This window comes from Oncorhynchus masou, chromosome 32, assembly GCF_036934945.1.
Source record: "Oncorhynchus masou masou isolate Uvic2021 chromosome 32, UVic_Omas_1.1, whole genome shotgun sequence".
Lineage (NCBI taxonomy): Eukaryota > Metazoa > Chordata > Actinopteri > Salmoniformes > Salmonidae > Oncorhynchus > Oncorhynchus masou.
In genome coordinates this window covers 32,028,453-32,054,903 of record NC_088243.1, presented here as the reverse complement: position 1 = coordinate 32,054,903, position 26,451 = coordinate 32,028,453, and the positions used below count along the sequence as shown (strand labels likewise).

Here is a 26,451-nt window from a genome sequence, read left to right as displayed (position 1 = left end):
CCAACTGACACCGGACGTCCATGGACTTTGACAAGTAGTTTAAATTTGTTCAGTCCACCCTGGCCTTGATTTCAACGTCCACATATGGACTGGATTTATCATAGATGTATGTTTCACAAGTTTGCATATCACGGTACAGGACAGTTAAAAAAGTAGGTAAATGTTCAGTACAATACTGTACAGTAGAGCACACTAGAGTACAGTATAATGTACTCTACTTTATTACTTTACTGCACTATACTGCTCTGAACTCCACTGTGGTGCACTGTGACGTCCAAACTTGTGAAACATATGGAGAATGACATTCATACCCATAATTATGCATTTCTGTGTACTACAGATCAGGGAGCCATGATGTAATTCCATTTCTGTAATTCTGTTACCGGGTGTAAATCCACTTCACTTACTGTAGTTCAATAACCAAAATAGATTATTTTCAAGATGAAGATGTATTGTGACACTCCATTCTTTCTGCCGACATCTTTGAATTCGGAGCAGATTTGAGGGGAAACGTGGTCACATAAAAAACTGAGGGAGATTTTACTGTAATTCTTTTACCAAAGTTTGCATCTGCACAGTTCTTCCACTTAATTGTGTTTTTGTAATTTTTTCAGTGGAAATTATTAAACTTAGTCATTGTGCATAGAGTTTGTTAAACTTTTAAATAAATGTGTTTTGTTTGGCAATCATTTTAAATAGAAAAAACTGAGTCTCAGTGTAATTCCGTTACCGTGGAATTGCCCTACTCTATCAAAGAAGCTATCTGTGTGTCTGAAGCACCCTGGGAAAACTATGCGACTGACTGCAAGTCACAGCATTTTGATTTCCCTGCTGCTTCCTGAGCAGTCTGGCATTTGTCTGACTGCAGAAGGAGTCGTGGGAAATCCTGCAGGCAACCCCCCCCCCATCCAACTCCCAACGCATACCCTGTCTGGGCACTCGCACGCAAACCAGCTGTTAAAGAGATGGTAGGGGGAATTGTTCTAACAATCAAATACATGCATCTCATTACTGGCTGGGACATGTTTGGAATAACATTGACAGTGGCTGCAAATATAACACTGACTGGACTGCTGTTATTAGTATTTGAGGGGTTGTATCATGCTCAGGAAGACAGCATGTGTTTGGTAACACTAACTTAAAATAATCTCCCATTTCCCTTTAAATTCAGAGAAGGTTGAGTGCATGTATTGGGAGGGGGGCAGTATTTAACCATTGTGTTTTGAGCAGAGGACAGGGGGAGGAGGGAAAAGGGTAATTTTAACTGAGAGCAAGTGCCCCAGAGAGCGAGAAATGGCAAGCGCAAGAGCATGTGTGTGAGAGTGGGAAGGATGGAGAGAGGGTGAGTGCGAGAGCAAGCGGGCAGGCGCTGTAAAATCCATTAACAGGGGCGCTCTGTGCATTTGTTAGATGTCTTGGCTGTCCGCCCAACTTGGTTCATTGTAATCGAGGCATGATCGCGGACTCTGCTGCTTCGGCTGCTGCTTCGCGTTTGGACCCAGCCCAGGTTTCAATGCTGACATGGAGAGACCTGTGAGTGCATTCTCTCTCTCTCTCTCTCTCTCTCTCGCTCTAGTTCTCGCATCTCTAGTTCTTTCGTTGTCTCCTGCTACAGGCTCGTCTCTACTTCCTCCCTGCTCTCTTCAGCTAGAGGTTGTAGCTGTAAGTAAATGCAGGGCTTCAGTCAGATGTGCTGGCTCTATTCTCCACCGTGGTCCTCCAGTAGATGCTGGGGTCGCTGGGTGGGTAGGGATTAAGGCGAAAGGCTCTGCCAGCCTCAGTTCCGCAGGCCTCCCTGCCTGGGCATGGGTGCCATTAGCTGACAGTCCCACAGCCTGTGTGTGTATGTTTACGTGTGTGGGTCTGAGCCAGCTACCTTATGCTAAGGACCCACCCCCTTCACAGGCGATCACAGTGAGAGGGACTCCGAGAGGGAGAAAAGAGGTACCTCAAACCTTGAAGGGTAAATCCACATCCCCCTCATGTTTTCAACTTGTGGTGTCTCTCTCGCTCACTTTGATACTTTAGCTGGCTATTCTCATGAGCTGCCACTTGCCTGCGTGAGAGCTGGTGGTGTTCTTTTCCCTCGCTGTCCTATTCCTGGTGTGTGATCATGGCCTGTTGTGTTTGGATACCCTGACAACTAGAAGCTCTAAAGCAGTTGGCACTTCCCATCGCCTCTCTGTGAGTCCAAATTTCTATCTCACTGTTTTCAAAAGCTTTAGATTGGATTTTATGCTCTCTTGTCCCGTTAAGCTGCAGTATGTCATTTTTGGGGGTGGCCTGACCAAATTCGCATCGCAATTTGATTTATAGATCTGTCATTATCATTGAAAGCAAGTCTAAGAAGTGGTAGATCTGTTCTATGTGAACTATTTCTATGCTTTCCGTTCTTAAGTTTAGTTTTTGCATATTGCACCTTTTTAAAGCTATTTTGCTAATGTTCCTATTGGGCTGTCTGTGAATCATTTGCTATTGGCTATGCTGCACTGGAAGCAAACTGATTTTAAAATTGTCAGTATGTCCATTAAGAAAATGTCCATTAAAAAATGAATGTGCCATATTCAACCTGCATTTTTTTAGGTTCATGATGAATGTGAATGTTGGTCATTTTTAACATGGAGCTTCAAATAATACGATATTCTTTTCTTCAGTCAATTTTAAAAACAAGACGTCTGACCAACGCCCCTCCTCCAAAATCTCCTACCATCTGCGCTAGGAGTCTGGCAGCCATTATTTGCGGCCAGGGCAGTGACAGTGCAATGGCAGTGGAACGGCATGGAAGGATCCTGTACAAACGCTGTGTTGTGTAGGCTACGCTGTGACTCATTGTTCTGCACTGAGCGGAATGTCACATTGAGCAGCCAGGATTCTCTTTTGTCGTCACTGTGGCGACGGCGGGTAACTGGCAGGCAGGCAGCTTTACAGTGAGTGCCACCTCCTGCCTTTCTCTGTCTTTGACAGTCAGGCTGTCTGCAAGGTATGCAGTAGCCCCTTTTTATAGGGGGAATTGTACAGCACAGGGTTGAAAGGTGTAAATGTTTGTTATGGTTTCGGGTTAGGATTGTTGTCATTCTGCCTCTGATGTCAAGTAAGTGTATGAGTAGATTTGATTAAGGCCTGGATCTAGTTTTGTTTTGTTATGGCCACTTCACTTGTTGGTTGTATTATTTTTTTTAGACTCAGCATTAGCATTATTTGCTGTATACAGTGCTCCTAATGATAAACTCATTACACAGATGACAGGGGAATGACAAAGTGGAATTGCATTTATTTCATGCTGACAGGTTGAATTGTAAGCATCCTTAATTGACAGCACACATGGTGCTTGTTTGAGTGTGTGCATGTGCCTTTGTGTATGTATTGTTGGAGCTCAAGGTTTAGTCACATCATGAGTGCTCGGCTTATATGAAAGGATCTAGTGAACTTTGGGAGTTGCATCTCACAGTGCTGAGTACAGAGTACAGAGCCAATGCGATCTGACATTTTCCTCTGAGAACTGTGAAGGGCTGTTGAGTGGTGTGGGCGTTCACTACGCCTGGAGAGGAAACGAGTGTTATTCAATGCTCCATCACTAGCTCTGCTCAGGGCATCCATTTGCCTTTGAAAACGTGCTCCAAAGTCTAAGTTTTACTTCTCATACACAGGTCTCAGTTCAGCACAGACACCGTTGGAGTTACATCTAAAGGACCCACATGGAATGACCATGCTGCAATCTTAACAGATAAAATAATCATAAGATGAGATCAAATCTGCTGTTTTGTACAGTTGGCCGTAAGCACGTCTGCTTTCTGTTTGCGGCTCCCAAATGGGATTTTTCATTGAGTGTAGTGATCGTAGGCTACTTTTCTTTCCATCGTATCATATATACAGTCAGATAGTCTTTTCTGTATAGTGAAACAGAAAGAGTCCTGCGTTACTTTACATGTACTCTGCTCCCTCTGGCCTGTCATACACGTGCCCTTTAGCCCACGCTGCAGCCATTTAAATTAACGCCATTCGAGACTGCTACAAGAATTCTTATGATCAGAAGGGGAAGAACCAAAGTTGAATCAGATTGTATTTTAGATTAGATTCCCCATCACTGGGTTGTGTACCCTGGATACATTAAAACAAAAAGTGTTTGTCAACACACCAGCTGTTAGGCCTCGCTGCCTTCTGTAATGCAACAGTCTCCAACATATTGCAAGGGTATTTTTTTTTTGCTTTAAAATAGGCACATTCTTGTCTTCTCCTCTACCCTGTAACACTTCACGGGGTCTTTTTCTATTGTAAGAGATGTGTTTTCTGGTAATGGTTAATAAACAGCAATGGGCATGACAGGCCCCATAAAATTATATTTTGTATTTTCCAGAAATTTGTTTTCTCCAATTTTGTTTTTCCTGAGTTGCAAGTTTTTTACTCTCAATATTACAATTATTCATAGAGAAACAACTAAAAATTATCTTCTGAGTCCATGTCAATGGACAAATCTTGATTTATGAGTCTAATTCCCCTAATTGCGAACCTAGTAAGAGAGGAATGTGTCGGTTTAGCAATGTTTCTGCAGTAAGGCTTACTGCTGCAAAACCATGTCCAAATGAATCATGAAATAGTTCTGTCTGGGTAGCCAACTTTGCAGTTTTACATTTAATTAAGAAGGGGAAAGACCATCTACCCACAAGATGCCGGGTATCATTAACATCACTAATTGGCTACATACTGACTGATGATGGACAACTATACGCACCAAACAGACAGAAGGGCAATATTGCTGGAAATTAATTGGCAGATATTGTGTTACGTTGGACTTTTTAAGCCAATAGTGGCTAACCAGGGGTGGGATAATGTCAATATGGCTTTGATTGATTGGATACTAGCTGGGTGCTTTATGTCTATGGACAGTTTGTGATGGAACACATGAAAAAATGAATGGCGGTGGCAGGTAGGCAACGCAAATATTCTGGGTAGCCATTTGATTAGGTGTTCAGGTGGCTTGGGGGTAGAAGCTGTTTAGAAGCCTCTTGGACTTAGACTTGGCGCTCCGGTACCGCTTTCCATGTGGTAGCAGAGAGAACAGTCTGAAGTTTTTGGCCTGCTTTTGCTGCGAGTTCATCATTCTGAATGCCCATCAAGCATAGCATGTCCAGGATAATGGACTGTTTACTGTAGGGACTGTAGCCACTGACAAGTAGCACAAGTTTCTACAGTTCTAATTAGATGAGTGTTGTGCGTCTCTCTCTCCTCTCCAGACCTCCAGTGACGTCATGCTGAAGAAGGAGCAGAAGGATGTGGAGCTGGATAAAAAGATTGAGGCTCTCCGCAGGAAGAATGAAGCCCTCATGAAGAGGTACCAGGTGAGTTGGTATTCTACTGTTCTTACTCTGAAAACAGAAGGACACCATTTTTAAAACTAGGAGGGATTGAGCTTGACAAAGACCTGGCGTCTTTCTGGAATGGTTTAATCATCATATCCCTAACAAAATGGCAAGTGGCATTGGAAACCTTAGATAATGTAAGTCTCTCTCTAACAACTAGTATGGAGTGAAGACTGCATTTGAACAAATCTTTTAGGTCTTTTACAGGGTTCGCTGAGGACTAATATCAGGATCCTTTGGTTGTTCTGGGTTTCGTGTTCTGTTTCATTCCATACAGGAGGTAGAGGAGGACAAAAAGAGAGCGGAGGAGGAAGGAATGGCACTGCAGAGCCCCAAGGGCAACGCAGGGGACTTGACCATCACCATCAACAAGTCTACCACCGTGAGTGACCCGATCACCCCCAACAGAGATGTACACAGAGATGCTTTTACCTGTCAGAACAGTTCTGAAATATGAATATTCTTACCAATAGAATGACCTGTCCATCTTGATGAAAGACCCACCTTATCCATAAATATACACTGAGTGTACAAAACACATTGATCTTCCCATGACATGCACTGACCAGGTGAATCCAGGTGAAAGGTATGATCCCTTATTGATGTCCCTTGTTAAATCCACTTCAATCAGTGTAGATGATGGGGAGGAGACAGGTTTAATAAGGATTTTGAGACATGGATTCTGTATGTGTGCCATTCAGAGGGTGAATGGGTAAGCCAAAAGATTTAAGTGCCTTTGAACGGGGTATGGTAGTAGGTGCCAGGCGCACGGGTTTGAGTGTGTCAAGAACTACAACGCATGTATCAAGATTGGTCCACCGCTTCAAGACCATCCAGCCGACATGACAAAACTGTGGGAAGCATTGGAGTAAACAAAGACCAGAATCCCTGTGGAACGCTTTCGACACCTTGTAGAGTCCGATGAATTAAGGCTATTCTGAAGGCAAAAGGGGGTGCAACTCAATAATAGGAAGGAGTTCCTAATGTTTAATACGCTCAGTGTATGTTTATCAGCAAGAGAGATGTATTATCCCAATTCAGTGATTTACACTGTCATGTTCACTTTGCTATTGAGCAGGAGCCTCGTGTTGTGATGACCAAACCAGGCACGGGTGGTTCTCCCACCCCAAAGGGGGTCCAGGTGCTTGGGGAGAGGGAGGCGGAGGGGAGCCTGTTGGGCTCAGGACGGGGCAGGAGGAAGCAGCTACTGGTCACCATGGCTGGCAACACAAAGGTAAACAACATGACAGGTGTCTCTGAGAGACGGTAGGGGAATTATTAAGTTGTGTGGCCAACAGTGGTCAAATATTGCCATTGAACGATATGAAGGATGTTTAGGACCAGAAGTTCTTCCTGATCAAGTTATTTGGTCAGGAGAAACTCCTAACCCCATGTAAATGATCCATATTGATGTGAAGGATGATCCCTGTTTGTTTGATCCCAGGGTAAGAGGGTGGTGAGAGAGAGGCTGGAGAGAAGACCAGGTCCAGGTCCCCCCGGTCTGCTGAATGTGAAGAGCCTTACAGAGGATGGCTTGCACCAGCACCTTGTGGAATCAGCAGGCAGAGGAAAACACCAGCACACTAACACGGCAAAGAAGGACACGGGAATACAGGTCAGCAGTGCATACACACTGGGCCGAATCATAACTTGAGACATTGTAGTGTAAGTGTAGTGCTGCTGCACACTCTAAACAGAGTCCTGGAGGAAACCAGCCTGCTTTTTATTAGAAAATATAGCAGTGACTATGTACTTTTTACACTATCAAGACTTTGGCTAGTTTATATTGCCTCCACATCCTCCCCTGCTCTTTACCTTGTTGCTAATTAAGCCACCCTCTCCTCTCTCGTGTCTGTTCTCTCAACAATGCTGTCTTGTTTTACACAGTTGTCAGACATGTCAGCAGGCAACTCCCGTCCTGTGAAGAAGCACAAAGGCTGTTGGACAGGGGGAGGGCCCCAGGGGGGGTGATTGATTAGGGGGCGTGACTGGGAACTGTTCTGTCACACGGGTCTGGCCTGGAGCTAGTCAGGCCTGCTGGGGTGTAGCTAGTAAATCAAATCAAATTGTATTTGTCACACACGCAAAATACAACAGGTGTAGACCTTACAGTGAAACGCTTACTTGCAAGCCCTTAACCAACAATGCAGTTTTAAGTAAAAATATAAATTTAAAATAAAATAAAAGTAACAAGTAATTAAAGAGCGGCAGTAAAATAACAATAGCGAGACTATATACAGGGGTGTACCGGTACAGAGTCAATGTGGAGACTATATACAGGGTGTACCGGTACAGAGTCAATGTGGAGACTATATACAGGGGTGTACCGGTACAGAGTCAATGTGGAGACTATATACAGGGGGTACCGGTACAGAGTCAATGTGTAGACTATATACAGGGGGTACCGGTACAATGTGGAGACAATATACAGCGGGTACCGGTACAGAGTCAATGTGGAGACTATATACAGGGGTGTACCGGTACAGAGTCAATGTGGAGACTATATACAGGGGGTACCGGTACAGAGTCAATGTGGAGACTATATACAGGGGGTACCGGTACAATGTGGAGACAATATACAGCGGGTACCGGTACAGAGTCAATGTGGAGACTATATACAGGGGGTACCGGTACAATGTGGAGACTATATACAGCGGGTACCGGTACAGAGTCAATGTGCGGGGGCACCAGTTAGTCGAGGTAACTGGGGTAATATGTACATGTAGGTAGAGTTATTAATGTGACTATACATAGATAATAACAGAGAGTAGCAGCATTGTAAAAGAGGGAGGGGGGGCAATGCAAATTGTCTGGGTAGCCATTTGATTAGATGTTCAGGAGTCTTATGACTTGGGGGTAGAAGCTGTTTAGAAGCCTCTTGGACCTAGACTTGGCACTCCGGTACCCCTTGCTGTGCGGTAGCAGAGAGAACACTCTATGACCAGGGTGGCTGGAGTAGCTAGTCACGTCTGAGAGCCCTCAGTTCACATAAATGTGTTAAAACATGTAAATATCCCATTCGATGGTAAATGGCGTCTTTTTATCACAGAGGTCTGATCTGGAGGGCCGTAGCAGAGCCCCTCAAGCAGTCCTGCTATATTCAGACAGAGCTGAGAGCGCTCAGAAGACATACAGCTTGTTAGTCCCTCTGTCTTGACAGTGGCCTGGCTGTTATGGCCATAATGAGACTGTAGGGAGAAGTATTTCTCTAGCTGATCCAGGGCTTTCATTACGCTCACTCACACTGGTCTGGCTGTTGGGAATGACTGCAGTGAATAACTTGGAAAATAGATCAGAAATGGTTTGTGTGTGTGTTTCCTCCAAGGTCTTTTAGTGTTTTTCTTTCTTTTATTTAGCTTTTAAGAGCCATTGTTTAATCATAGCTTGCTTATTTCAAGGATAATTACGATGCTCCTTGTTGAGTCACTGTATTTGAAATCCCTAACATCCTGCCTTGTAGTGCTGCCTTTGGCTTTACTACTTAATGAGTTATGATGCAGTGATATGGGTGTTTTATAAATACTTATAGATGGAAGAGTTTTAATTAACTGCCTGATGCAGGTTGTTTCATAGAAGATGTGGGGACACACACACACACACACACACACAGTACTGCTGGCTGCTGCCATACGGTTTCTGATTTAGACCCTTGGGCACACAGAGTCTCTGGAACAGCTGCTAGTGCTCCGGCTGTGGTCTGGCACTCACATCAACACACACGCACATTGGCCCAATCAACGTCCTGATACACATCACAGACAGTTGATCCTCCAACACTAAAATGTGAAACTCAGTCAGGCGGGCTCTGTGAACAGAGATCAGTGTTGCAGGAGGAGAGGCTGGATGCACAACGTTGTAGCGTGGTGTGGGACAGGACAGACAGAGGCTCTAGAATGATCTAGAACCCTACCCTGTGTTTACAGGCTCCTGCTGCTACAGCCAGGTCCAGCAATTTAACGTGACACATTTACAGGGTGAACAGGATGTTTCCTGGCTGTGTTTATGGCCTGTATCTATCTGGTCAGATGCTCCTAGTCATGTCATGCTCACTGAATTAGTGTTTGAACTATGGCCAGTGTTTGAGCCACCTCAGCTGTGGAAAACTAGACCTTTCTCCCTGGTCCACTTGGACCCTACTTATATAATGTTGTTCACCTCTTGTTGTTCATCTCTTGAGCCTCTCCCCCATATGCTCTCCTCAGACAGCCAACACTCTTACTGCAGCAGCATAGCCCCTACTGATCCACAGCTGACTCTATGGTCCACTGTGCCCTGCCCTGTCTTCCTCTGGTCTTCTGTGTGTGTCCAGACCAGGTAGTCTCTCCATTGTATAGGGTGGGGTAGCTGCTGTACCCCTGAGACAGAACAGGAGGAGGGATGGGAGTGTCCCTGAGAAAGGGGGAGGATGGGAAGACCGGAAGCATTCCTGGTGGAGGGTGAGGAGGGCTGAGACTGGGAGTCTCTGGAAAGGATGACTGCTGGAGTATCCGTAGGAAAATATGATACCGTGAGGCACTACCTATCATTACAGGCCCTGGGGATATGAAGGGGTAAGGGGGAGAAGAGAACCTGGCGTGCAGACATGCTGCTTCCAGTCTCTTTCTCCCCCGAGCCACGGAGAGTCTGCTTTCCTCCTCCACATTGTTTCCTCATTCCCACCATCATGAAAGAATGATTTAATCTAATTAACATTTGGCTGCTTTTTGTTCTGAATGGGCTCATTATGCCGCTGACAGGACCGAGTGGGCAGCATGCCAAGGAAGGGTGAAGGAGAGAGGAGATGAAAGAGTGTGAGAGAGGGATGACGAGGGTGAGATGGGGAGGAAAGAGAGAGAGTTGTAAGAGAGCGAGAGCGAGGGATCCTTTGTGTGTGTGCTCACAAGTGAACAAAATCCCAGGCTCAGTGGTGTGACTCTGAAGGTATTCTAAATCACGCCTCAGACAGTCTCCCTGACTCTTTCCAGAATTCCCAGTACCTCTATCACACAGTGTCTCTCACTGTTCTGGAGATGTTTGCTAGTAGAACCAGCAGTCTCAGGCAGGGTTCTCCAACTGGCAGTGTTTTTTTTTTATTGTTGGACGTAAGTCTGTAAAAACACCAGCAATTCAGCTCTAAGTGATTGTAATCTTGGAAACCTGTTCCAAAGTATTTCCATGCATAAAAGATATAGATATGTGACTGTGTACAAATGTAAGCAAGGTTTGAAAAGATTTAAGTTTTAGTCAGCTATTATATCTGTTTGGGCTTCTTGCGGTCAATTTGCAGTCTACAAATTATTTGTAATTATGTTACGGCTCCTTGACTTTCCGCTCAAGAAAAAATTTGCCCGAGGCTGAATTTAGTTGATGATCCCTGGTCTTGGGCCTTAGTTAGTAGTGGAAGGTTGGCAATAGAAACGTTGTAGTGAATGGATACTGGGAAGAAAATGGTGCTGTGTCAAGACTATAAATAGCATTATATGAAAAGCCATAGAAAAAAGATTGGGTAAGATAGGTTTGAGGTATATGTACTGCTGTTGCTGCTCAGGAGGGATCTGACTATTCATAGGGTGTTGGCTGTTAAAAAGACTTTGATACTGTATGTCCACTTGGGGGCAGTGTAGCTCTCTGAAAGTCTGCATGAATTGTTGTCCTGCTGAGGACAGGAATACATCATTTGTTGTCATTTGATAACTTTCTTTCGCTCGTTCTCTTTCGCTCATTCTCTTTCTCTCGTTCTCTTTTTCTTTCTCTTTCTCTCTCAGGATGAAGGGGGGCAGGGAAAGGGTGTGACAGAGGAGCGTCACTGGCTGTCAGAGTGTGAGCCTTACTACCAGGTAAGAGACCAGACCCCTTCCTATTCCTCTGTGACCACACTCCCTGTCTTCTGAGGTGACGATAGACTGCCTCTTTTCCAAAACACAAGTACCCCCCCCCCCCCACTCCCTCTGGTAAGATGTCCCCATGTGCCTTCTGTGTGTTAGTGTTTCCAGTGAAATATAGGGCATAAACACTCGGAGGCAGGCAGAGAGAGAGGGAGGTAGGCAAGGAGGGAGGGTACAGAGCCGCCAGAGCAGGAGGGAAGGAGTCACATGACAAGTGCTGTTCATGTCCATTCTGTTATACTACCTTGCTGTGTTCTCAGCCTGATTGTGGAGAATGCAATGAGTTAGTCAACCTCTTCCATCTGGACTGGTTTTTGGAAGCCAGTGTTGCATAAGAAGAACAAGATCAGAGACCCACCCCAGTAAAGCTTTGTTAGCGGCTTTGTTCTGTTAAAGCCTAGATATAAAGTTTTTCTGAGAGGGCCAGAAAGAAATGTGGGGCCTGATTCAGTTCAGTTTGTCCCTAAATTCATTTTTTCCAGGTTTCTGTTTTCCCAGTTTAAAAAAAATGGATGTTGTAAGTCCACAACAATGCTTAAACCAGATCAGGAGAACACTTTGAGGGCTGGGAAAAATATAAGAAATGTTGATTTTTGGGTGTAGGTACCCTTTAGTGCAAGTGTGCACCAGCAAGACTGCTTGGTTAGGGATGTTTCTATAACCCTCATATGATTGCAGAATTTGCTAAACAAATGGCCACTGGATTGATGCAAATAATCATGATATCATTCTGCTAGGTAGGCATGGGTTACTTTGTAGTTAACATTTAATTGAGAAGGTTTTTGGGAAAGCCTTTCCATCTACCAGAAGAAGGTTATCATTAGCATCATCAGATAAAGGCACACACATAGAGAGTGGCATTCCTGTGCCGTTTCAGAAAATTCCAGGAAAATACGAATCGCTGATGCTTTTAGTTCGTCTTATGAATAACTTTGGCAAATTAATGAATTTTCTAATATGTTCAATGCATTTAGTTGATTTCCTACTAACTTAATGTCTGGGTTCCGTTATTCCGTCCTCGTTCTCTGCAACGCTCTATTCTGATATTTGGGAAGTATCCAACACCGCTTCAGAGTAAGTATGGTCATAGAGTTCAGGACAAGACAGCCCAGAGTTGTGTTCAATGGACACCAAATGGAGGAAAACAGATGAAACTTATTGTACTTGTCCAATAAGAAATGTATGTTTTTCATTTTCTGTTACGAAATGTTTTGCCACATTTTCCTACGATGCCCTAATGAATATGACCCATGTCCTTTGTCTTGGCCAAGGTGTGCCGCTCCTCCAAAGACTGTATATGAATGGAGAAAGCCATCGATGACATCACACCATGCATTCCTAAGAATCATTGGCGCGTTTGAAGCTCAGGAAGTTGGTTTTAGCTTGGTAAGATGGCCTCTCATGGGAGAGATTTATGTAGACTTAACCAGAGATACAGTGTACAATGTGAGTCATTGTACTAAAGGAGGGAAGGCAGATGGTCTGCTTATAAAGCAGACTGATAAGCAGAATCTCTGTATTCCCGCATGGACAGATTTTGATGGGAGCGGACCCTCTCGCTTCGCTTCTTCCTCTCTGACAGCTCAGTGCTGCCCCCTCTCATTCAGTATCTCGTTGAAGGCCGACTGGGGTACTGCAGGCTGTCATTAGCAACTGAATTATCCATAACTTATTCGTGATTTTGAAATAAGTGGTTCAAGGACATAAATCTGGTGTAATAGAAGCAATTATTGGTACTATGATTGCCTTTGATTTTTTAAATGTTATTTACACGAAGATTGACATTTTCCCATTCACAATAATGAGGGATCCTGTTTTCTGAAAACATTGACTGCAGTATTGCGGTCGTCCTTGACCTTTTGTGGCTTCAATGAGAGGGGCGGTCGTTCTCCCCTGGGCTCCTCCCTGGCCCCTGTAACCCTGGGAGAGAGCGCCTGCAGAGGCAGGAAATTGAAAGTGCTAATTAGTGGTGTGGCTGGTGGAGCCAGCGGGGGCCGGCCTGTTAGAACATGTGAGACGTGCTGTCCCCTGTGGACCCTGCGTCCTCCAGGACTGGTGGAGAAAAGACAGAGAGGAGAGGATGATCACGGATGCCACGTTCCCGATACCACCTGCAGGAGAGCCACATGTTTACCTGTCTCTGATTGGTCCATACCTTTTGAGGAAAACATCACCTCTGTCTGCTCCTATTTTATCCCTCTGTGCCCTGTCACTGCCTCTCCCTGTCTCGCTCTCCCTCCCTGTCTCGCTCTCCCTCCCTGTCTCGCTCTCCCTCCCTGTCTCCCTCTCCCTCCCTGTCTCTGTCTGTCTTCTGGTTCGGTCGTAAAAACAGACCACACATTGGTTTGTACAGTGGTAGCTCTGTTATTGTGTCTGTATCTTCACCGATCATCATGACGTCCTCTGTCCTACTCACTCTTAGCAATGACAACTTCCAGCCTTGTTCTCCTCCCTTCTTTTGCCAAGCATCTAACCTCCCTTAAGGCAGAGTTCATTGATATTTGAGATGCATCTTTGGGGCCATGTGGATGATGTGAAGGGCATTTCTCAGAGCTTAATGTAATTCATTACTTTCTACTTCTGGAGCTCATATTAGTGGTGTGGGTAAAATCACTGGGGAAGCCACGCCAAAAACAACTACGTATTCCAACCTCTGTGTTGTGATAATTGCGTTGTTTGCTCTATAACCTGTTAGTTCATACACCTCGCCACCGTGATCTATAGCCCTAAGGCTGAGACGGAAATAAGAAAACAGTGGCAGAATAAATTCAACCACCTTTTTGTTTCATCACAAATCCGGAGCGCAACATCAGTCCGGTGAAGTCCACAAAGCATATTGCATGTAAACAAACAGTCAAGCAAGTTAATATTTTCGGACCATTAAACAACTATTGATTTAGAACCACGGAGAGTTGCTGCAAGTCGCAAAAGAAAACAGAAGCTGCCTCCACTATTCCAGCACCATTTCAACATTATCAAATCACCTCTGCTTAGTCTAGTACAGTGACAACTAAAAGATACCAAAAACTATTTAGTCCAGTCAACGTAAGCTAAATATGGTGTGGATGTCCATAGTTTTGTGTGTGTTCGTGCAAGTAGAAAAAACATGTTGACTCACCCTCACCCTAGAGAAATGCCATCCTCCTTTCTTTCATGTTGATGAAAGTCAATCACTCTGTCATATAGTACAGACTTTTATTTTTTGTTGTCTTAGGCTACCTAGTTAAAATGCTTGTTCGCTAGCGTAACTTTCTTTCATGGGCAACATTAGCTAGTAACATTAGCTAGTTAACATTAGCCTTCTACATCTAGCTACATATTGAACTTCCATCCTCTCAGGCCAGGAGTATGTATGAATGAATGAATGGTTGGATCAGAATCGCCGTTATAATCATTGGCCAGTACGGAGAATTAAATAAAACCACAAGTCTAACTCCCTACCTCCATCCATGGCTAATTTAGGAAAGGGACAATTTTAGACAACCAGTTTCTGTCAAAGATGCAATGCGATGTGGTTGGAGTGAAGCCAAATCCAAATGTGCTTCCCTTGACACTTTTTATTATTATTCTTCTTTTTTTGGTGCACCAGGACCATTCACAGTTGAGCTCACTCAGTTTAGCTCAACGCTGATTGGCTATTATTTTATTTTTTATCAAGGGAGTCCAAATGCTCACTGGCTTTCCTTGCTTTCAATGCTAGGGACGGCAACAATGTCATACTCTTTGAGCAGACAGCATCAGATAGATGGCCTACACATTCAGAGACAGAGGGGGGCTGTTCCGCTTGCTCGGATGCTTTCTCCAGGGAGATACATTCAGCCTCTTGCGAATGGAAGGAATATTATGAAACGCAGAGAGACAAAATATGTTTTTTATTTATGGGGAAGCCTGGCCTCCCTTGGCAACTATGAATACACGCCACTGCATATTAGTAGCAGTCCAGTGGTTTGGTCATCCATGGAAACATTACCACTATCATCACACTACAGAATTCCACTACCAACACTGGGCAGAGAGGATGAATCACAATGGGAAGGATAATGAGTGAAACAAGATAATAACTTGGATGAAAGCCTGCAGACAGTGTAGTTATCTGGGACCCCAGGTGACTAGTCCCAGTGATGCGATAAAAGCCTATCCAGTCTACAGACATGTCCTCTTTCATGTAAGAACCAGGAGCACTTGTTCAGTTCTACCCCATACCTCTGTTGTTCCTCTGATCTTCTGGACTGCACAGAGGCTTCACCAACCCAAGGCCAGCTGATTGTTGGCTGTTATTTTGACCTTTTATTGCTATTGTCTCCCATAGTTTGTTGAAAGCTACCTCTCACACCCAAAATACAGCTTTGATATCTGACTATGGTAAGCCTTTCACAGTTTTCACTACTGGCACTGAACTATGACTAGTACGTGTGTTCTCCTTGCAGAAGTCTGAGGGGCCAGGCCTGGCAGGTGACACAGACCTCACCATCCCCACGTCCAAAGAGGAGCAGCAGGAGTACCTGCGCTGGAAGAAGGAGCGTGAGCAGATCGACCGGGAGCGTGTGGCCCGCCACAGAAATGCCAATGGCCAGTGGAGGCGGGCATGGGACATGGACAAAACAGAGAATATGTAAGCCCACTGCTCCCATTCCTGGCTGCTTTGCACTTCGCTTGAGTTTGCATTGTCAATCATTTCAGTTCCTGCATGTTTGGCTGTTCCATTTGCTTGATGCATGTTTAAGTGCTAATTTTTTCATTTCATTTATAAAGTCATGTTACAATTAAAAATGAGTACTCTTCTGTATGTGCTCGTCTTCTGGTCTTTTTGTTTTCACATATCAACTTCAGCTTGCAGCTAACTACCACACATGTTGTGTCTTACCATGCAATATAGACCCTGCTTTTGCCATTGTAACTAAACTAACAGATTACCTGCTCTGTTACCTCGCTGTTCAATAGAGGAAGTAGCCCGGTCTCTCTCTTTTCTCTACTTTTTGTCTGCTTCTATACATAGCCATTGACTGTTTTCTAAGGAAGCGCAGAATGATGTCTGTGGCGAAGACAGTGGTAAAAACAGGGAAAGCAATACTGTGACGTTCTTATTCTCATGGCTATGGCCCTTTTATCAAATTACTGGTAATGAACTAATAGGCTTGTTTCCTGTTGTGACTCTCTAAGGTACTTTCAGTATGTTGAATTAGGCTGACGGAAGATGTCAATTGTTTGTAGGTATTAACACAATTGGAGGCAGCCTCCAACCAAAAATAATTATAGATTTTTGGTTGGGGGGCCCCCCCAGAGAGCATATGAACATGTCATAAGGTATGACAAAATGTTTAGAATTGCAGGAAATTTGCTTTAAAACTGCCATTTCCTCTCAGCCTCATGGCAGAATGTGTAGAATAGCAGTGAATCGGCTTTTAAACTGCAACATTTTCTCTCTGCCTCATGGAAATATATTTTTTTTAAACTGAACTGCATGAGATTACTATAAAACTAATCCTGGAGGTCGGTGCCCTGTGGCCCCAGATGTGGTGGTCTGGCCCTGCCCGTGCCTCATCCCATGATACTGATTTCACACTGTCACAAGACTTAATCCAAACAAGTCACAAGATCGTAAAACAATTCACAGCAAACTGGAGACTGGCATATAATGCTATTAGAGGGAAGACCTGGAAAAATGTGTTTGTTTTCTGAGGTAACATCTTTATTGGATCACCTTAGTTTGTGAGCCATTCTTAGAAAAAGGCTCTGTTAGACCTTGAAAGGGGAAAGATGCCCTCTTAAGATATGTATCTTGTAGTACTCAAACTACCTTCTCCCTAGTACTCTAACCTCCATCTCCATTGGTTAGCTATTCTAGACATTGGGCGCTTCCACTAGAAGAAGTTGACCTGTGGTTTGTGATAAGCTGAAAGGCAATGTGATGGAACCAGGGAGAAGTAGAGTTGACCTTACTGACTCAACTTTGGTACGCATCTTGGTAAACCTAGGCCAGTTTAGGCTTAATGGGAGTTTGTCCACCCTTTGCTGCTATAACAGTCTCCACTCTTCTGGGAAGGCTTTCCACTAGATGTTGGAACATTGCTGCGGGGACTTTTTTCCATTCAGCCACAAGCGCATTAGTGAGGTCGGGTACTGGGCGATTAGGCCTGGCTCTCAGTCGGTGTTCCAATTCATCCCAAAGCTGTTCGATGGGGTTGAGGTCAGGGCTCTGAGCAGGCTGGTCAAGTTCATCCACACCGAACCCTACAAACCATTTCTGTATGGTCCTCGCTTTGTGCATGGGGACATGTTCATGCTGAAACAGGAAAGGGCGTTCCCCAAACTGTTGCCATGAAGTTGGAAGCACAGAATCATCTAGAATGTCATTGTATGCTGCAGCATTAAGATTTCCCTTCACTGGAACTAAGGGGCCTAGCCCAAACCATTATTCCTCCTCCACCAAACGTTACAATTGGCACTATCGATTCGGGCAGGTAGCGTTCTCCTGGCATCCGCCAAACCCAGATTTGTCTGTCGGACTGCCAGATGGTGAAGTGTGATTCAACACTCCAGAGAACAAGTTTCCACTGCTCCAGAGTCCAATGGCGGCGAGCTTTACACCACTCCATCCGACGCTTGGCACTGCGCATGGTGATCTTAGTCTTGTGTGCTGCTGCTTGACCATGGAAACCCATTTCATGAAGCTCCCAACTAAGTTATTGTGCTTACGTTGCTTCCAGAGGCAGTTTGGAACTCGGTGGTGAGTGTTGCAACCCAGGACAGACGTTTTTTACGAGCTTCAGCACTCGGCATCCCGTTCTGTGAGCTTGTGTGTCCTATCACTTTGCCACTGAGCCTTTGTTGTTCTTAGACATTTCCACTTCACAATAACAGCACTTACAGTTGACCAGGGCAGAAATTTGACAAACTGACTTGTTAGAAAGGTGGCATCCTTTGAGAGTGCCACGTTGAAAGTCACTGAGCTCTCCAGTAAGGCCATTCTACGGCCAATGTTTGTCTATGGAGATTGCATGGCGGTGTGCTCAATTTTATACACCTGTCACGTGTGGCTGAAATAGCCGAATTGACTCATTTCAAGTGATGTCCACATACTTTTGTATATAGTGTATAACCTGCATTATTTGATTTTGAAACCCACTATTTGGCTATGTATTGAAGCACTATCCTTTCAGACAGTGTCATCCTTACTACCAGGAAAAGAAAAATGAACACCCCCTTCTTTTTCTGTTTTTTTTAGGTTTCAAACACAGCTGATGTGCTGTGAGTGGCCCAGTGGCTGGATAAATAAAAGTACTGTTTAGAAGAAAGAAGCATCTAACTTTAAAGAGAGGAGAGAACAGGAGACTATATTTAGCTGGGGTTGGGATGCCTTTCCTTTTTTGGCATGGTTTAAAAAAGGCCCCAGAGACTAAATAGAGCAAGAAAATTATTTATTTGATTCAGCAGCTTAATGTTCTCAATGAATGAGGAGTGTAGAAGCATGACTTCAAGATACCATACTCATCTTTGTACAGTGTGTCATTCTATCTCTGATCACAGAACATAATGATACAGGGAAATTAATATGGCTGTAAATTGTTAGGTTAGTGGAACAATACAGATATTTAAGAATGTCCAAATGCATGGGACCCTTCATGAACCCTGGCATGAAAGAGTTTGCCTGTTTACTTTTTAACACATAAAACCATGGCTTCATTATCTGGTAGTTCTTCTGTTGATGGAACATCCTGGCTGTGTATTTGGTTTTAGTTCTTTCACTGTAAACGAAATGTCTCTATTTAGGTTTTCAGATAAATCTCCGGACGAGAGAGTACAGGGGCCTCCAGATAGAGGTGAGAAATTCACTCTGTAATAAACTCTGTAATAAATTTGAAACATTCTTGTCAACTCGAACACAGGAATAGTCAGACCATAATCAAGTGATGTCCAATAATTGTTGATCTTGTTTCATTTCAAGGAGGAAGAAATGCAAGAAGAGGTCACCCCAAATCAAATTCTGAGTCACGGGGTGAGTTGAAATGCTGTAAACTGTGCACCAGCAGCTGAATCAGTTCAACATCAGTGTTGAAGTTCTAAGTACATGCTACGTACTGATAGAGGAACTATTCTGATGTTTCTCTTGTTTGTATCGACAGTTCAGCAACCACGGGGCAGAGACAAGGGGGTTAAAAAAGTGCCCGTGGTCAGCAGTAAAGCCAAGGGCAAGGATCGGCTGACTGGGAGGGCCAGGAGGTGAGTAGCAGTAGATTTAAAATGTAGTAGCAGCCCGTGTTGAGAGAAGGAAACCACACACATACAGTAGCCTGGCTGCATGCAAAACACACTGGCACTTACTCTAAAAGTGCACATTTGTCAAATGATAAAAAAAACATCATATGCACTTTTTCACACTGTTATTTTAAATAGCCAACTATTCCAGCGTTTTAAACTGTAGCCATTCGTGAGGCTAGAATGCTTTTAGTCTGTTAGCAGTGCTTGAGAGGCAGGTGTTGGTGGCTGTGCAGTTCTCTGACATTGAGCTAGCCATGGGAAAGAGCAGTCAGGTCTGTCCAGAGAGTGGTCCCTGGCCTCAGTTGCCTGTTATTAGGCTTTGCTGCTGGTGCAAATGGGAAAAGAGCAGCGCGTGAAGAGAACTGCTGAGACCAGCCTAGAGCATCTCTCAGGTTGTGCAGAGGATGATTAAACACAAGTGTGTAAGAGGACCTATCATCCTTCTCCATTTCCTTCTTGTGTCACTCACACGCTATATTTCTCTCTCTATCTGTGATACCATACAGAACAGAAATAGTGTTTTTTTCTGTGTATTTTTCTAAGTGCAAAAGCACTCTTTGTTACCAGGATACTGAAGTACATTGACCACTTGTTCTGAATGCTTCTAATCATAAACTTTTTAACATTTCAGATGGGATGCCAGCGAGGATGGGGATGATTTGCAGGTGGGGTTTAAACTGAATGCTTTGCTTCGATAATGTACACTGAACAAAATATAAACACAACAAATACTGTAAAGTGTTGGTCCCAAGTTTCATGAGCGGAAATTAAAAAAATCACAAAAATGTTCGATATGCACAATCTTATTTCTCTTAAATTTTGTGCACAAATTTGTTTCCATCCCTGTTGGTGTGCATTTTTCCTTCGCCAAGATAATCGCTCCACCTTACAGGTGTGGCATATCAAGAAGCTGATTAACACAACATGATCATTACACAGGTGCACTTTGTGCTGGGGACAATAAAAGGCCACTTTAAAAGTGCAGTATTGTCACATGACACAATGCCACAGATGTCTCAAGTTTTGAGGGTGTATGCAATTGGCATGTTGACTGCAGGGATGTCTACCAGAGCTGTTGCCAGAGAATTTAATGTTAATTTCTCTACCATAAGCTGCCTCCGACGTTGTTTTAGAGAATTTGGCAGTTCGTCCAACCTGCCTCACAACCGTAGACCACATGTGCTGAGGAGTATTTCTGTCTGTAATAAAGCCATTTTGTAGCTCAGTAAAATCTTTATTGTTGTATGTTGCGTTTTATATTTTTGTTCTGTATAGCTCTGTGCTTCGATGAAAGATGGCTGTGCTTGGGTTCATATTACCAATGGAATTTGTTTTTGGTTCTTTAGGCCTCCGAGACAAGTTTGGAGGAATTCTTAGAAGAGCTTGATGCTTTGGGTGGACCTGACGTAGACGACTCCACTGCAGAAACTTTCCTGACCCCGGATGTGGTGAAGACTGAGGAGGTGAGTGAACCCGTCAATCCTGCCCTGGACCAAGGCGACTGGCTTCAAGCCCCAGCCGACACCTCAGAGGAGGGTACACCCAGACAGGAGAAGGCTAAGGAATCGTCCCCTCAAGCTGCAGAGAAGAAGGTCTGCTTCTCGGTGGAGCTCAATGGGCCCGGGGCCTACGAGCAGACACCGGGACAGGAGGGCTCTGAGCTTCCCGATTCCTCCAAAACAGAGTGTGCTGAAAGCGGCCATGACAGTGTGCCCACCCCTGTTTTTCCCACTTCACACAGCAATGTCGAAGATGCTGCTCCTCCACAGGAGAATGCTGTCCAGCCTTTAGAACACGTTAAGAGCAATAGCAACAGAAATACAGGTAGGCAATGGTTTCGTTCATGAATGCTCCCTGTCAAATAGGTACAGTGAATAGCTATCACTATGATGTAATGTTTTTAAAACATGGGTTCCCTTCACAGAGGAACTGATTGACTCTAGTCTGTCTGTTCTGAGGCTGGAGTCAGGAGAGACTCACCCAACCCACACCACCAGCACTGACAAGGTCAGTACAGACTGAGAGGATGAAACTGTGATGGATGGATGGCTCATCTGCATTGTAGTCTGGACTGAGAGATGGAGCGAATGAGAGAAAGAAACTGGATGGATAGAGAGATAAGTGTGTATGATTCATCAGGGCTGCAAAATGTGGATATTTGATTGCTGCATGAGTGTATTCACTATGCTCTTCTGTAGTGTTCAAGTGGATTTAAAATAGCTGAGAGATGATGCATATTCAGATTCCAGCTCTTCACCACTGTAGCATGGTGCATTACCAACCACTTGTGCAAAAATAAGTACTGTATGCCTCCCATTGAGTAAAAACAATAATGTACTTACTTACACTTGTTTAAAAATTCACATTGTTTAACCCCTTTTTCATTGTTTTGTTTCATAGGCAAGAGAAAATGGGAAGATTGTTTGAAGGACTTTCAACGTTTATATGAATTGGTCAATATGTAAAACCAAAACATGCTTAAGTAGAGAATTTACCATAAGCCTTTTAGTTTAAAGTGGAAATCACAGCACTTTAACTACTTTGCAGATATGAAACAGACAATCATAATATCAGTCAAAAATATCACATTTCCAGTTCATGCTACAAAACCAACTTTATAAGAGGTTTTAAAAATAGGTTCTATTTGACAAAAAAAATTTCATGACATAGAGTAAGGCATTGTTGGCAGAATAGATGGATGCAGTTCAATGCATGATTCATATAATTTACCAATACATTTCTTGGTAGTCCAACAATGTTGCTATCAGCTTGTAAATCACAGCTGGCCTGGTACATTGTTTGCCGCCTCCATTCGGGATGCACTGTTTCAGTTTCAATGACTCAATATTTTGTCCAAAATATTGACAAATATAGTTTAGGCTCAGAATGTCAATACAATAGTGATGGACATTCAGAGTATTTTCTGTGAGTTGGCTAATTTGGCTCCGTTCACTTAAAAGAGCTGGTTTATTTGGCTCTGAAACAGCTCTTTGTTCCAACTGCTTAAAAATGGACTTTGAACCACCTAAAATCAATCTCCAATGTCAAGCCCAAAAAGTAAGCTACCATTATATCAGATCGGGAAATTCGGATTCAAATATATTTTTACTTGGCCAAATTTATTAGATTATTATTGGTTTAAGCACTGCAAAAAGTGTGGGCCTGAATGTATGCATAGTTTTGGTATAGTAGCAGTATGAAAATCAGGAAGCCAAATGAACGTCTCAATGCAATTCGGTTCCCGATGTTCACCAAAAAGTTAACGACCCATCACTACAATAAACTAGCAAGGGCAATGATCACAAGTTAGCCATAACGTGGCTAATAGGCTAGCGTATCTATTTATGTAGCTATTTATTTAGCAAGCTAAAAACACTGAGCCAAATGAGCTAGCTGCTGGGAGGATGTCATGTCATTGGATGAGTTTCCCCTCATATCGTTTTTCGGTGGCAACAGCTAGAGATGAATTTGGTTAGTTAGCAAGAGACGTGAATCGCTTGGCTAGCTAGCTGAACTTGAACGACCGTTACACACAGCATGCAGATCTCTTTAGTTGTCAATCAAATGCATTTGGCATTAATCAAATGGGCGGGCGGGCAGGCAGTTCCCATTCAGTTGTCAAAACGTAGGTTGGGACAAGCATGCATTGGCAGGCAAGCTGCAGAAAGGTTACTGCAGGCTACTTATTCTCCATCGTTTCAGTGCAATTTTGAGGGCAAACTACAAGCTGAAAAACTTTGAGAGGGTTTATCTATTCTTTGAAATCATCTAGCTCTGGCTAACATTAGTTGTTGATTTTAGGGAGGGATAATCTACTTGTTCTTGGTTGTTTGATCAATAGGACTGTAAAGTTCCCAAATGTAAGAGGACTGCCGTGGTGTTTGCATATTTGCAGAAATCCATTTTCAGGTGTATTCTTTGGCTAATGGTTTAAAGTCACGCTGTTGCTACTGCCTGTAAACACAGTCCAGTTCAAAGTGAAAGATGGCAGGCCCATGTGGCAAATGGCTTATTTGCATATAGGCCTACTGTGTAGAGTCTGGTCTGTGTAGAAACCGGTTTAGGACAGGACTGACACGTTTTTTAATGAGGTTTTATTTACTGCAGTGTCTATTGTACAAATGCAGGACCGCTTTCCCCACTATATATTGCTATAGAATTTTCACAAATGACTTGCTCTACATAATTTCCAAACATTCTATGAAAGTGTGAAAGTAGGAAAATAACCATATTTTAGTCAGAAAATGCTGTCAGTTCCACTTTAATAGCACATTTGCTTCCAATAGCTCTTTGAAGATGTCCTGTGCCTAGTTGGTCAAGGTGAGACTAGCATCCACAATGTTCTTTCATTTGAAATGATGCTAGTTGCTCACAGTGGGAAAAGGAAACGATAAATGTTCAAAGTAAGTCATTTTGAGAATTTTGTCTGCTTGAAAATACTTACAAGCACTTTATTCTTTGAGGTATGAGTATTGACACGTCATATATTAAGTAAGTGTGCTATTTGAATGGCAAACTTATGTTGAATGGCTGTCTTTGTTTACATTTGAAGTATTATTTCAAGATACCAGTCCTAATGCTTGTATTAGTTCAGTTCCTATGGATGACTAACCTACATGACCTGAACAGGCCCTGCGTTTAAACTTCACTGCTGCAAGTGATTGTCAATCAAATTACCTGGTGTTGTTGTGTCAATCTTTGCCTTAGCAGTAGGCCTAATTTGAATGATGAAATATAATTAGCATTATATGCTTATAATTATACTGTACACTGGCTGTAGTTATAGTGCTGTGAAAAAGTATTTGTCCCCTTGTACTCAGTAACTGGTTGTGCCACCTTTAGTTGCAATGAGCTGCACATATTTTTGTGTCTGAATGTTATCAGATCTTCAACCAAAACCTAATATTAAAGGGAACCTGCGTTTACAAATAACAAAAAAATATGCAGTATATACTTATCTTATTTATTTAATTAACAAAGTTATGCAACACCCAATGCCCCTGTGTGACAATTGCCCCCTTATACTCAATAACTGGTTGGACAAATTATTCAAAAGTATAACTTTTTGCACACTGAGTTACAGCAGTTTTGCATTGAAGGGTGTGCCAAAATTCCTTCACAGCGACGTGAGAGACTGATCAACTACAGGAAGCATTTGGTTGGAGTCATTGCAGCTAAAGGTGGCACAACCAGTTATTGAGGGGGCAATTACTTATTCAGACAGGGGCATTGGGTGTTGCATAACTTTGTTTATAAAATAAATAAAATTAGTATGTAATTGTTGTTATTTGTTCACTCAGGTTCCATTTATCTAATATTAGGTTTTGGTTGAAGATCTGATAACATTCAGTATCAAAAATATACAAAAGTAGAGAACATTAAAAAGGGGGAAATACTTTTCATGGCGCTGTATGTAACTTTTCTTATTATCAATTAAGTAGAAAGCTCCAACCATTGCACTTATCTGTTGATATGATAGCTCATTCACACAGTAGTTTACGGCTTGGTTTGGTGAAACCAGTTACATGAAGTAAAAGTCCATTCAAGTGCATTATTTAAGTGTGGGATTACTATGTAATATAAAGTTCAGTATACATTTTCTGCTATTTTCGAATACAAAAATCGTATTGGCAGAAAAGTTCAAATATAGCTAAAATGCTAGAAGGTTCCTCCTTCAATGATGGTTGTTAATTGTTTTTCTTCAAAAAAAATGTAGGAACTATTTCACGTTTAGTTTTGAGTGATGTGATATTACCGAACGGTCCATGTTGATTTGATTTATTTCTCTCAATTGGATTGTCAAGTACTATTTGCTGGAGTGTAAACTCTTACTTGATGACATTAGCGGATTGAGTGCTTTATTTAAAGTAGGGAAAGGGTCATTAAGTTGCCTTTGTTGTTTTATCATACTTTGATAGACTGACAATAATATATGACTGAGCGCCTTACCATGTAATAAATAGTAAGTGTATTAATGAAACACTTTCATTCTTCATTTTAGAGTACTTCTTTATGCAATTCATTGTACAGCACATGTTGGAGAACATGGTATTAAAAGCACATTGCCATGACCAAGTGACAATTTACAGGAGCAAGTTGAGGTTCTTTCGATTGTTATTAAAAGGAGCTGTGGAGGTGAAAAATAAAGAGTGAAATTGAGAGCTAACAGAATTGAAGTTATTTTGTTGGGAGAAAACAGAAGTGAACAAATTGATCCTGGGAGAGGGAGAAAGGGAGAGAGTTGAACGTAGGGAGGTTTTTTGTGCGAAGTAGTGGAATTGCCTTCAACCATGTGACTGTAGTGCAAAACATACTTCTCCTGTTCAGTGCCTGTTCCATTTTATATAAGGGTTACAGTTTGTTTGTTTGTTTGGTAAGTGTATTTATTGCTTGACATTTACGTCATCACCAAGCCTTGCCTCATGACACTTGAACATTTTAGAAATGATTGTCTGCCATATTACTGCTCCTTTCAACATTAATGTGCATCACTGTGAGCCCTGTGCTCCATGGACTCACGCAGGATGTTTGAATAATTTCAAAAAATGTGTGTCCATCGAGTTTTTTACAGTCAAAATGTATTCTTTGTTTGTATTAACTTGAGTGCAAATTCTATGATTGTAAAACCGTTGTAAGTTAGCATACAGCACAATAAAAAAGTACCCCCTGTTTCAGATTCTGTCTTTCTCTTTCTGTCATTCTTTACACAGAGGTGCACAACTGACTGCACAAAAATATGATCTCTTGTCCCCTAACCCTGACCTATAGAAACATCATGAAAACGGAGTGGATGTGAAAAGTATTTTTCCTATGTAATATACACAGAGTATACAAAACATTAAGAAAACCTTCTCTTTCCATGACAGACTGTCCAGGTGAAAGCTTTGATCCCTTATTGATGTCATTTGTTAAATCCACTTCAATCATTGTAGATGAAAGGGTAGCAGACAGGTTAAAGAACGATTTTTAAG

General features: G+C 42.9%; 1 protein-coding gene across 1 annotated transcript; it reads left to right on the top strand.

The window, feature by feature from the left end:
* Positions 1–1,272: 1,272 nt before the first annotated feature.
* On the top strand, positions 1,273–26,154 carry LOC135525942 (coiled-coil domain-containing protein 9B-like). Its single transcript, XM_064953916.1, has 14 exons — positions 1,273–1,533; positions 5,232–5,336; positions 5,635–5,739; positions 6,436–6,591; positions 6,802–6,972; positions 11,102–11,173; positions 15,649–15,833; positions 18,992–19,041; positions 19,167–19,217; positions 19,345–19,441; positions 20,112–20,145; positions 20,827–21,304; positions 21,405–21,487; positions 21,881–26,154. Exons 1-14 carry the CDS (start codon positions 1,522–1,524, stop codon positions 21,905–21,907), a joined length of 1,626 nt encoding a protein of 541 aa, XP_064809988.1. The 5' UTR covers positions 1,273–1,521; the 3' UTR covers positions 21,908–26,154.
* Positions 26,155–26,451: the final 297 nt, after the last annotated feature.